General features: G+C 43.7%; 1 protein-coding gene across 1 annotated transcript in view; it reads right to left on the bottom strand.

Moving 5' to 3' along the window:
• Window positions 1-13,393, bottom strand: part of MGAM (maltase-glucoamylase) — a 97,214-nt gene that overhangs the window by 44,926 nt on the left and 38,895 nt on the right. Inside the window, exons 11-21 of the mRNA XM_053896772.1 lie at window positions 12,252-12,383; window positions 11,971-12,087; window positions 10,161-10,274; window positions 8,985-9,069; window positions 7,290-7,407; window positions 5,997-6,168; window positions 4,335-4,451; window positions 3,624-3,778; window positions 2,221-2,305; window positions 1,423-1,479; window positions 795-919 (exon numbers count right to left, since the gene is read on the bottom strand). Of these exons, the coding sequence (XP_053752747.1) occupies window positions 795-919; window positions 1,423-1,479; window positions 2,221-2,305; window positions 3,624-3,778; window positions 4,335-4,451; window positions 5,997-6,168; window positions 7,290-7,407; window positions 8,985-9,069; window positions 10,161-10,274; window positions 11,971-12,087; window positions 12,252-12,383 (1,277 nt within the window). The remainder of the gene's footprint in view (window positions 1-794; window positions 920-1,422; window positions 1,480-2,220; window positions 2,306-3,623; window positions 3,779-4,334; window positions 4,452-5,996; window positions 6,169-7,289; window positions 7,408-8,984; window positions 9,070-10,160; window positions 10,275-11,970; window positions 12,088-12,251; window positions 12,384-13,393) is intronic.

Below are 13,393 nucleotides of genomic sequence, written 5' to 3'. Positions count from 1 at the left end.
TTCAGTGCTAGAATTGAAGTGATCCTGGGAAAACCAGGAAGGATGACCACCCCAGCAGTCAGTGTGTTTTGAGGAGAAATGCAGCGGTTTAAGAAAGAACAGGGATTGGGGCGCCTGGGTGGCTCAGTCGTTTAAGTCTCTGACTTTGGGTCAGGTCATGATCTCAAGGTTCATGAGATCGAGGGGCGCCTGGGTGGCTCAGTCAGTTAAGCGTCCGACTTCGGCTCAGGTCACGATCTCGCAGTCCGTGAGTTCGAGCCCCGCATCAGGCTCTGGGCTGACAGCTCAGAGCCTGGAGCCTGCTTCCGATTCTGTGTCTTCTTCTCTCTCTGCCCCTCCCCCGTTCATGCTCTGTCTCTCTCTGTCTCAAAAATAAATAAACGTTAAAAAAAAAAAATTAAAAAAAAAAACGTTCGTGAGATTGAGCCCCGCATTGGGCTCTGTGCTGACAGCTCAGAGCCTGGAGCCTGCTTCAGATTCTGTGTCTCCCTCTCTCTCTGCACTTCCCCCACTCACATTCTCTCTCTCTCTCTCTCTCTCTCTCAAAAATAAATAAACATTAAAAAAAGTTAAAGAACAGGGATTAAATTCTTTCAACATCCATCTTGTAAACCACAACTTCCACAACTTCTTGTAAATCACAGTGTCTGATGACCACACCCCCCACCCCATCCCCTTCCTCCCCACGCGCCACATAAAGCTTCAGCATCTTCTGCCTGGGCAACAGATGGGAACGGCAATGACCAACTTTATCAGCAGCACCCCCCCTAGAGGAAACTCCCGCCGCATTGTACCTGACCACAGTGGTGGTGGCGGGCTGTTGTGTGGGGAATACATGGCCTCCGCGAAGGTGGAGTCCGATTTTGTCTCCAGGAAGTTCCATCTCCACTCTTTGCTTCCTCCATCTCATTCGGGCCCCCTGAGGCAGGCACACAAATCAAGCACCTGTTACGACAGCACATCCATGCCCCACCTCTTCTCCAGGCGCCGAGTTATCTACAGCTCCCTCTTTCTCCACCCAGCTGAGTTACTGTCTAGTTAGGCAATCGAACGAGAGGAAGGAAAAACAATTAAGAGCAACAGGTTTTGCCATCACTTACGAATTTGGGGGAGCATTTACACCAGTTCACATACAGCAGATGAACTGACAGTTTTAAACAAGTCAGCTGACTCCTGACCAAGCTGAAATTCCCTATTGGACCCTCTGCCATTTGCCCTTATCTTACTGTTGAATAAAGTATATAAAAGTGGTTTTTTTCCGGATCTCATCATGACTGACATTAAGTGACTTATGCTATGAAATTACAGAAAACATGGCAAAAACACTCCTAGGTGCATGGATAGATGTTCCTGTCTCCAGGGAGGGACCCTGTCTATGCAGCTGTGGTCATGAGGAGTTTAAGAAAAGTCAAAGCTACTTACAGTCTCGTAATCATACCAGATGGCATCGGGCATATAAGCCATCACTTTCTCTGCACCCTGAAATTGAAACAAACTGTTGTTCTTCATGGCCCAGTCTCTGAAGGGTATAAGATGGATTTCTTAGCATTCCCAAGGGAGCTTCTGAACCATATACTGAGAGAGCAAAAACAGCCTTTCTTTTCTCTGTTATCAAACCGTGCCTTTCTTCTAATAGGAATAATAGGAGCAATAACTTGGAAACCCAAAGAAAAATCCCAGTGGAATCCCATTAGGAATAATAATAATATTGAAATACACGTTGTGGCAAAAATTCCAGCTTTACATTAACTCACGAAATCCTCCCAACTGTCCCCAGTGGCGGGTACTCTCATGATCTCACCTTTCCAGCCGAGGAACCATCCCAGACCACAAGGTGCTAAGAGGAAGAGGCAGAGATCACACCCCAATTCCATCCAACCTTAGAGAGGGTGTTGGGCCCCTGCTCCATTCTGCCTCTACCTCAAGGAGCTGTGAGAATGTAATGACGAACAGGACCGTCCCTAAACACAGAGTCCCAGTAGATGCTTCTACCCTGGTTGGACTCTTGGTCAAGAAAAAAGACTCATAGAAAAAAATATGTAAGTAACAGATCCCCAATTTCCCCAAACCTCAGCACACTGTCTTCAGGGCCGACTCAGCCATGGAGGCTGGAAATGGGCTTGGGATAAAAAGAAGATAAATTGTTCCAGGAAGAGAAGAGTTTGGAGGGCAGCAGGAACAGAAGTGGAGGCCATCTGTGTGCCTCTGTGGGTCACTTGCCTCTTCCAGAACTGGAGTGATAAGGAGGCCAGGTCCCCATAAAAACTGTTGGTGTACATCCCACGTGTTGCTGTCCCTGTAGAACCTGGAGATCAGAGAGACGTTCACAGAGATCTGGGTCAATGTTTCCTGACAACTCTCCCCACAACTGTCTAAAACATGCAGGCTGCCTGCCTGCGGTAACCCCCTAAATTATTCTGGGACATGTACTTGACCCCTGCCTCCACCACTGTGGCAGACAGACCCACGTCCCCCAATCCGTGAACCCTCCTTTTCTTCCCCCTGGTTGGACACAGGTGTTTATTCCAGGACATATGCTAGGCAGGGTCCAGACTGAAGTCTATTCGCCATATGCCCCTTTAAATACAATGAAAGTGAAGCAATACATCTTAAAGCTTCAGCTGACCATCAAGAAAGAACTGGATGTAATCACAACAAATAGCAAATAATAAAATCCTACTCAAGTCTCTTGTAGGGTAGCTGCCTTATTTTAACAGGGAATTCCAGGAGACGGTAAAAACTGATTCAAAATAATGAATGTATAATAATAGGAATAATAATAATCATAATAGAAGATATGTGCCTGAGGGTCTAGAACATCAGACACTTAAGGGAGTTCACTGAATTTTGACAAGGAAAGACTGTTCCGTGCCCTTTTGTAGAGTTAAGTTGGAGATGCTCATTGGATTGGCTGGCAGTAAAAATTCTGGAATTCTAGAAATCCTCTGTAAAATTCTTATTTTTGTGTAAATGACAAGTTCATCCCAGGGCCTGAACATAAGGCATTACAGAAGAGACCATCCTGTTCAAGTGTTCAAATCCTTTAAACTAGGAATCAAGAAATGAAGGATGACAGAACTTTAATGATTTGTCTAAGATAAAGAGTTCACTGGTGGCAGAACAAAAAAAGATCCCAAAGTTCCCTGATGTTGGTCTAGTTCTATCCCCAAGGGAACAGGCTAAAACACTTAAATATACCTCGGGAACAGTACGTAGGCAGCACTAGCCTTGCAAATACCAATGGACTATTCTATCTATATTAAAAATAGAAGTATTTCACTGTTCACTCCAATATTTTGAAACAGTCCATGTCACCAGTTGCATTAACAAATTTCCCTTTGGGGGCGCCTGAGTGGCTCAGTCAGGTAAGCGTCCAACTTCAGCTCAGGTCATGATCTCACAGTTCATGAGTTTGAGCCCTGCATTGGGCTCTGTGCTGACAGCTCAGAGCCTGGAGCCTGCTTCAGATTCTGTGTCTCCTTCTCTCTCTCTCCCTCTGCTCCTCCCCTGCTTGCACTCTGTCTCTGTCTCTCTCTCTCTCTCTCTCTCTCTCTCTCTCAAAAATAAGTAAACATTAAGAAAAATTAAAAAAAGCAAAATCCCTTTGGATTAGGGTAACTTACTCATGCAGAAGGGGCCTGGCCACCGTGTCCCCCCGGCTGTGGGCCCAATAGAAGAGGGTATAGAGGTAGGGTAACAGGGTGTAGCGGATGGTAAGGTAGTGCCTGGAGGAATTCAGCAGCAGGGAGGTAGCTCCAAAGGAGGCAGGATCCTGGGCCTGGGAGAAAGGAAAGGTTGCGATTATGATCCAGCTAAGAATGACAGAAGCAACTGGAGAACTCCAGACGCCATTCATCAGAACCAAGAGTTTCGTTCCTGAAAGACCCGGGGCCTAGGGTACCAGCTTCGCCTCTGAGCAGTACGGGTGGCAGGGGGAGATCACTTCACCAAGTAAGTGCCCTTCTTCACCTTGCAGCCTGTCCACCTCCATCACGCTCAGGACAGTTCTCGCAGCAGACTGCCTTTTCAATAGTTTTTAAGTAGTTCCCCCATTTGATTCTCATTACAAAATGAGCAATGTAGATTGAACGTACAGACGTTTGATAAAGACCTTCACAGACTCGCCATCTCCCTGACTGCTGCAGTGCAAATAGCAGAGTCTGTGACAGCAGGCAGGGCATTTTAATGGCGCGTCTTCGGAGGTCCTGGTTTATTGCAAATTAGGCTAAGTGAAGCACCAGGTAGGAGGTCGGCTCAACAGATGTCTTGGCGAGGATGCGGACAGACCCAGCTCTAACGTGTGCCAAACTTATCGTGTCTCCTGGGAGCCTCACCTTGTAGCCTTGGCCATTGTGATTCCTGGAAAATGGATAAAACGCTCCCAGCTGCATCCACCGCCTGCAGAGCTCCTCAGGGGCATCCAATGCAAAGCCACATATGTCAGCACCGACCTGGAGGGACACACAGACAGAATGTACACCTCACTTCCATCATCCTGCTTCCCACTGAACTTTGCCAACTTTTACAGAGGAGGCTTATATAGCGTGATCTGAAATGGGTTACATCCCATGTCCACTCTTTACTGTCAGATGACTGTAAGCTACTCAACCCTTCTGTGCCTCAGCGTCCTCTCTGTGGTAAAGTGGCCGTTAATTAGCTACACGGAGTTTTATGAGATTCTGTAGTGTGGATACTGTAAGTAAAACAGTTGACATGCAACAGTTTTTTGATGAACAGAATGAGAAATACTGTTGATATTATTATTTTGACCACACCACTATCAGAATTAACTTTCCAAAGCCTAAATCGGGTTCCATCACTCACCTATTCAAAACTTTCCAGGGTCTCCATACAGCTGAGCTGGTGGCTCCTCAAAATTGGTTCTAACATACCTTTCTAGCATCACTTACCACTCCAGTCCTACAAACCAATCCTTAGAGCCACATCAATCGCCCCCTTACTGCTCTGCCTCCTGTTTCTTTCTCAATCTGAAAATGACCTTCCCATTAGTCTGATAACATAAACCCACTTTTCAAGGGAAAACTCAAGTGCAACCTTTTGCATGAAGTTTCTCCTGACTCCCTTCCTTGACTCCCTGTTTCTTGTAATTTTGTCAGGATTAGTAAGTCTGTTTCTCAGGATCTCCCTCAACATTTAATTTATATGTCCCTAGCTTACCTATATACATATAAATTTATATAAACATACAAACATTCATAATTTAATATATATATAAAATGTATGTAAAATTTGTAAACTTTCAGGGGAAATAGAAGGTGTTTCTATTACTATATTTATGCTTTTCTCTCCCCCTCACCATGCATACCTACCTTAATACCTTGCACACAGTAAGAGCTCCATAAATATATATGTTGAATTTAACTAAAAGATGTCAAAACCACCTCTAGGGACCTGGCAATGTCATGTTTTCTCGTCTAGGTACTGGATACACAGATGTGTTCAGCTTGTAAAATTCATCAACTGTATACTTAAGTATATGTGTACTTTTTCGTGTATATTATACTTTGATAGAAAAATATTCCAATGGGGGCGCCTGGGTGGCTCAGTCGGTTAAGCGTCCGACTTCAACTCAGGTCACGATCTCGCGGTCCATGAGTTTGAGCCCCGTGTCGGGCTCTGGGCTGATGGCTCAGAGCCTGGAGCCTGCTTCAGATTCTGTGTCTCCCTCTCTCTCTGCCGCTCCCCCGTTCATGCTCTGTCTCTCTCTGTCTCAAAAATAAATAAACGTTAAAAAAAAATTAAAAAAAAAAAAAGAAAAATATTCCAATGATATCACTTCAAGGTTGCACTTTCTATCCTAATAAGATAGTGCAGGAAAGAATGTTGTAGTATCAGAGTCATACTGATGTAGATGAAGCCATTGTTCTCAAGACACTAAATCCCTGGGCCAGGAAGGGTAGGAGAGATGAGCTTTACACTTTGAAAATTTTCTAGGATGAGTCTTTCTGGGAATTGAGGTTGGGACGTGGACTCACCATTGGGATACCAAAAAGGTTGAACTCGAGCATGCCAGGGATAGACCACCGGAGATCATTCCAGGTGGCTGCGTTGTCTCCTAACCAATGGGCTGCAAACTTGCCAGATCCCGCAAAGGTCGAACGGGTTATAATGAAGCTTCTCTTATTAGGGAACACAGTCTTGACAGCTCTAGAAGGGGAGAAATGCTTAAGTAGTCAGTGTGTGACCTTAGCGTGTCTCAACCTAGCAGATACAGTGATAATGCCGAGGATCTCAAAAGTTCATACCTCATTCTCTTTCAGCTCCTTCCTAGTAGGGTCAGAGTTGCTGTGGAAGTAGGCTGCACCTTTACGTATGTTTACATTTTGTTTTGCTTTGTCTTAAGGTGTTTTATGTACATTATTAAATCCATAATGCCCAAGATTTTTAAAAGCAGCCTTGAAAAGGCTAGTAACTAGAGGTATACAATTTTTATGGAACAAAGGTGAAATCTACCTTTACATAGATGTATGTCCATGGATCTTTCACACTGTGTGATTTTAAACATACACAAAAATGAATTTATGAACAGCCTTTTAGAACTTAAATTCTTTTAAAGTAGAAACACTTCACTCGTAATTTTGTAGTATAAAGACATTTTAAATTTATAGATGCATGTGTGTACTTTTATAAGTAACTATAAATATATATCATCTATATTTTAGAAGTCTATGCATATATTAAAAACTCACTCTATAATATTTTAAACATCTTTCAAGAAGGCTAAACTTATGCTATGACTTTGCTAATGACTGAATGTGGTTTCAGTCTGGCTTCCTGATGCCATAGCTACAGTAAGTGCAGTCAATTCTCAGGACGTTTTCCTCACTGTAGAATTTGAGTCTATACACAAAGGTGGACACAGCAATGTATAAGGATGCTAAGCCAGTATCTAAAACCCTGAGGCACATCCCCTCCTGTCTATACAGTGTGGCACAGAGGAAAATAGATGGACCTTGGACTCATGCAAAACTGAGTTTAAATTTTGCTTTTACAATGTATCAACTATTTGCCCTTGGTCAAGTTACCTCTCTTTATTTCTTCCAACCATCCATTCATTCGTTTATTTATTCATCCATTCTCTCATTTTATACATTCCACAAATATTTATCAGATTTCTTCTTCCCTATGGGCCAGGTGGTTTCTCCATTCATTCAGTATTAATAACCATATTTATCTTTCAGAGTTTTTAAAAACAACACCCTGACAGCTGGCACCTAACGAGATCAATAATTTCATGGTGTATTGAGTCGTAGCAACAGGGGCCTTACTGTGTGGTGGCAATCGCCATGGAGTAGCCGTACAGATTGTGGACATCGTACTGCTTGCCCCAGTGCTGCACTGCATCCATGCAGAGGCTCCTGCAGAACAGGTACCCATCCAGGATTCCTGGGGCAAAAGAGGGAGCAGTCAATGAGAGCCTGAGATGCACGTTCCCTGCTCCTTGACTACTGCAGAACCTGAAATGGTGGCACTCTGGGCGGGGCTTATTGTGGCCATCCTGTAAATGATCACACCACTTCCTCACTACCAGAGGGTTATACATTTGCAGTAGTTTCTCTGATATATAAATAAATTGTGCCAACCCATGCACATTCTTCCACCCCGGGTGCTCATGTGACTACAGGCAGGCATCTGGAAGCCAGAGGATTCAATTAGATTTGAGACTGAATCTGAATTCTTCAAACCGAGCCAAATTATGTGGTTCGAGAACAGAAATATTGGATGAAAGAGTAAATTCAATGTTCACCCCTTGTCTTCAGACAAGATAGTATAAAGGCTGACTCCCCAATCTCTTTCATGCACCCGTTCTTTTCTGCTCCCATTGTACCATTCTGACTGATCCAAATTACCTTTGCATCTTAACTACTGCAATGGTTTCTTAATAGCTTATTTACTTCCAATCGACTGATCTTCTAATTCATACTCATACTAATGTCAGATTAATATTTCTAAAACCATTTGATTATCATATTTCCCTTAGACTAAAACATAAATAGTTTCTGTCACCAAAAGAATGAAGTGCTAACTCTGTAGCTCCCCCACCCAAGTTCCTGGCCCATCTGCCCCAATTTCCTATTTTTTTCTTTTTCTTTTTTCTTTTTTTGAAAGAGAGAGAGAGAGAGAGAGAGAGCGAGCTGGGGAGGGGCAAAGAGAGAGGGGGGAGAGAGAATCTTAAGCAGACTCTACACCCAGCTCAGAACTTGATCTCATTACAATGAGATCACAACCTAAGCCGAAATCAAGAGTCAGTCACTCAACCAACTGAGTCACCCAGATACCCCCATTTTCCCATTTTCTCACCAGATTGGAAGTATTCCTAAGACACTATAATGCTAGCACCTCATTCTTCCCTTAATCAAGATGAAATGTGTCTGTGAGCCTCTAGCTTTCTTCAAACTATGATAAATGCCATAATTCTGGGGCCATACCCTGAGCGATGGTGGTGTTCAAAGTTCCATCAGAGCTCACCAGCATCATATTCACTGACTCTGACCTTGACCTTCAAGGCCATGGGTTCTGGCTTTTTTTCGTCCTTATGGTTCATGTCTGTTCTTCACACTCTTGAAGTCACCAAACTTCACTGTCATCCACAGACCAAGCCTGGTTACCTGGTCTCTCTCTGCTAAGTCCTGATGACCTTCGGGCGTATGCACTCGAGAGCAACACAAACTAACCACTAGCCTCTGGCTTCTGCACTGTATCTTCTCTTGACCTTCCCCTAGAAACAGCTCAGACTGTAGGTGGAAAGACTAGATGGCCCCCTTCAAATTTATACCTTATTCAGGAAAGGATGGAGTGCTTCAATTTTTCTTTCCTAATTTCCTGTATATATTACCCACATTAGCCCCTGCCTATGCAGATTTATGTCCAAACTCCCTTGCCAGGCTGTTCATATCTATCCTTATGAATTAAAAATGCCAACTATGCATCGCCACTTTAATCACACTACCACCAAGACTTACTGGGAGTGAATGGGGGGTAATTTAGGTTGCTCGTGGAACATCCTGAAACAGAACCATCAACGAAGTTGGAAACTTCATTCATATCCTACAAAACAAAGAACAAAACTACCACTAAGGAAAAGTAACTATGTTGTACTGATGTTTGCCTTCCCCTTTTTTTGAGGATTCAGAGAAATGATTCCAGATATTTTGTCTTTGAAGAGGTCCTTATGCACATGGAGGGAAATAGATGATCCTGTCTTCTCTACCCATTGAAGGCTTCACAGAGAAGGTTCTCAAAATCCCTTCAAAATGCTGTATGTCTATAATTACAAAAAAAATGAAAGATTTCCAAAAACATTAGGCAAAAAAAGATTTCAATTTATATGATTCCATATATATCAACTTACACATTCTCTATATATCCAAATATAGTTACAAATGCACACACATATCAATACACACACACACACACACACACACACACACACACACACACACACAAATACCTATTTGGAGACAGTGAGGGGGAGAGCCTGTGCCAACAGATGGGCAAGTGAGCTGTCCGGGAAGACGCACACCAAAATGTCGATGATAGATGTCTTTGGCTGACAACATCTTAGAGGGTTTTTGCTGTCATCTTTTTAGCATTCTGTATTGTTAGAATTTTCTACATTTCTCTTATAAATAGAAAAAAGTTTAGCTCTAGAGCTCCCCCAGTTTTGCTGAACATCTGCTGCTTTGCGTTTGGTTTCCTTTGGTATTATACATGACATTTGTCCTTACCACAGCCATAGTTTGGTCATGCACCTGGGTACTTTCGTTCTGGCCAATTTGTCCAACGTGTCCAAATGAAAGAGCCCCAAACTGGCAATCAAACAATCTGTGTCCTTTGTGACAACGTAAGGCATCTATGACCTATTTTTACTTCATTCAGCTCATTCCTTTTTAAAAGAAGAGCTGGATTCAGAAAATAAAAAACAAATTTCTGAGTTTACTTCCAGATCTAATGATCTGATTTAGGTCCTAAGCTACATGTTTTGGTAAGATTATTTACATACTAGGATTGGGAATATTAGAATTATTGCCATATGTGCTTTCCTTTCTTCCTATTCCCAGTGTGTTCCTTGACTCAATGATATAGATACATGCCGTGTGAACATTAGTCACCAAATATTCAAAATATTAAGAACTCACAATCCAGATTCCATCAAACTCCACTTGCTTGTAGAAAAGCTCAAATTCCTTTGCCCACCAAACAGCACAGTTGGGGTTGGTAAAATCAGGAAACACAGTTTTTCCAGGCCAGACCTAGAGGAGAAAAAGAAAAACATTGATCAGAGTCAATTAAATGAATATAGAGTAAAATAGAGCACTTTGCAGAGATTCCTAATGTGGTCATGGCAATCACGGTGTCCAGGTACAGGTTCTTTCCAGTTAGGAATGTGAAGCACTCTGGATACTCAGAGTAAACATCAGGAGGATGTGATTGGTCACTTGTGGAAAAACACATTTTAAAAAATGGTTAAGCCCTTGGGGCGCCTCGGTGGCTCAGTCAGTTAAGTGTCTGACTTTGGCTCAGGTCATGATCTTGCAGTTTTTGGCTCAAGCCCCACATTGGGCTCTGTGCTGACAGCTCAGAGCCTGAAGCCTGCTTTGGATTTTGTGTGTGTCTCTCTCTGTCCCTCCCCCACTCACACACTCTCAGTCTCTCTCAAAAATAAATAAGAATTAAAAAATTATAATTAAATAAATAGATAAATAATAAAAAATGGTTAAAACCTAAATGATTGAATCCATGGACTCAGCATCATCTATCTCATTAATCTTCACCTCTGACCTCTGCTTCACCGTTCCCACTCACTTTGTCTAGGCCCAGGCCCAGGATGGTAAATGTGGGAGAGTCCCATTGAAATGTCAACTGAGCTGTTACAAGTTGTGGGTTTGCAGCATCAATTCCTCTTCTGTATTCCCTGCTATCTGCTTTCTCTCTGACACAGGGTCAACAGAAGCAGTAGAAGAGAACCAGCAGGAAAAACAAAAACAAAAACAAAGTGACCCAGCAGAGGGGCACCTGGGTGGCTCAGTGGTTGAGCATCCAACTCTTGATTTCGGCCCAGGTCATGATCCCAGAGTCATGATCTATGCATCGGGCTCCACACTGAGTGTGACACCTGTTCAAGATTCTTTCTCTCGGGAGGGGGTGGGGGAGGGAGGTGGTGCTGGGTGGCTTAGTTAGTTGAGCATCTGACTCCTGACTTCGGTTCAGGTCATGATTTCACAATTCGTGTGTTCGAGCCCTGCATTGGGCTCCATGCTGGCAGCAAGAAGCCTGCCTGGGATTCTTTCTCTCCCTGTCTCTGCCTCTCCCCTGCTTATGTGTGCGCTCTCTCTCTCTCTCTCTCTCTCTCTCTCTCTCTCTCTCAAAATAAATAAACTTTAGAATAATTGAAAAAAAAAAGATTCTCTCTCTCCCATGCTCTCACTCACATTCTCTCTCTAAAATAAAAAAAAAGAAAAGAATTGAACCAACAGATAACACCCTTGTGAAAACATGGACGAGTAAAAGTTTGAGGCAGAGGTAGTCAAACTGGTGAAATACTACAAAGAAACAGAGTACAAAGTGGAATGAAATGGTTCCATTGGATCTGGCAGTTAGGAGGTATGTGGCGGTATCCATCAGGGCAGCACCAGTGACATGGAGGGGAGGACAGCCACCTACAGTCAGCTGGAGAGGGAAGGGGCGTGAGGGTGAGGACAGGGTATTCAGTGTGCAGGCTATTGTTTAAAGGACTTGGCTGTGAGGGGAATGCATGAGTGAGATGGCTGGTAGGTGTCTGGGGATGAGACGACAGGGGCAAGTTTATCCCCACCATGTGTATAAGGCATCTGAAAGTGTCCAACAAGACAACTACACACACACACACACACACACACACACACACACACACACACACTGCCACAGCCCCTGTGCCAGCACCAGCCCCCATATCCCCCATTCAATTACCTCCCCAATGAGTGGAGTCACCCCATCTGAAACATTCACCCATATCTTCGCATCTGAACCCCTGTCATACGGGCCATAGGGATTGCTTGGGGAAGAGTTGTTGGAGATGGCTGGATCCTAAGAAGAGGAAAAATACAATGAAGGACCCAGCTTCAAGCTTGAGGCACAGAAAGGAGGTTGGGAATTGGGGCGGGGGGGGGGGGGGCGGTGGAGAGGGAGGTGGATGTAATGACAAGGAAGAGCAAGCACCTGACCTGGAGGACAAAGAGGGCGGCACGTACCACAATGATGACCAATTTCTGTCCGTTATTGTGTAACTCCTTCACAAACTCAGGGAAGCCTTTAAAATTTACTGGGTCATAAGTGAAGTCCTTCCTCTCATCCATATAATCAATATCAGCATGCTGAACATCCTGAAAGAATACACAAAGTCCACAACCTTGTGCTCAGGAATTTCCCTGTTCGAATGACTCAGTCCTATTATCATTGTTATTATCCACAATACACACTGACTCTGTGCTGTGCCCTGCACAGGGTTCTGGATCGGTCCCTGGCATCTAGGTGCTTTTCCTCCAATAGTAATTTCAAAAACAGAGGACCCATTGTTTTCCCTAAGACCTGACTCCCACCCCTGGAATCAGGTTAACTGCATCATCTGACCTTGCTGCCTGGCCCTCTGGCCTTAAAAGCCATTCTAACAAACAAGCCACAACAATTAGAACAAATCACTAAGGCTATCAAAAACATATCCATACCTATATCCTACGCCATCCACAAGACAAGGGGGAAGAAGGGGCTGTCTGTCCCATGTCTCCCACATTGTACTGCCCCACATTTTGTTTCATTGCTTCTCTCGTAATTCAAGTTTTCTTTGGCACCTATTTTTTCCTAATTTGGCCTGTATGAAAATAGTGGAGCCCGGAATGAAATGGACTCTTGCTCTAGGACGTATGTATCTGGGGTTGGGGAGAGAGGAGTGTTATTCCAGACACTACTGGGTTCTTCCCATTGCAAAACCTCACTCTTGAAAAACCTCACTCTCCCTGATATACCAGATACATTCAGATGTGACCACCCAAAATATATTTTCATGTGTATGTACTATGCACTTTTGCTCACTGAAACTAGGGAAAGAAATCCTTTGAGAATTCAAATAAAAACACATTCTATAAATGTAGTCAATAGAGTAAGCATAAGAAAGTTTTGCTAATAAAATGTTATAAGAAAAACAGAGACTGGGGTTCCTGGGTGGCTCAGTTGGTTAAGCATCTGACTTCGGCTCAGGTCACCATCTCATGGTTTGTGAGTTCGAGCCCCCCACATCAGGATCTGTGCTGACAGCTCGGAGCCTGGAGCCTGCTTCAGATTCTGTGTCTCCCTCTCTCTACCCCTCCCCAGCTCGCACTCTCTCTCTCTCTCAAAT

The sequence above is a fragment of the Panthera pardus genome, unplaced genomic scaffold (genome assembly GCF_024362965.1).
Source record: "Panthera pardus isolate Hobbes unplaced genomic scaffold, ASM2436296v1 HiC_scaffold_8, whole genome shotgun sequence".
In the NCBI taxonomy this organism is placed as follows: domain Eukaryota; kingdom Metazoa; phylum Chordata; class Mammalia; order Carnivora; family Felidae; genus Panthera; species Panthera pardus.
Note: the sequence above shows the minus strand (reverse complement) of the source record. Positions and strands in the feature narration are given on the sequence as shown.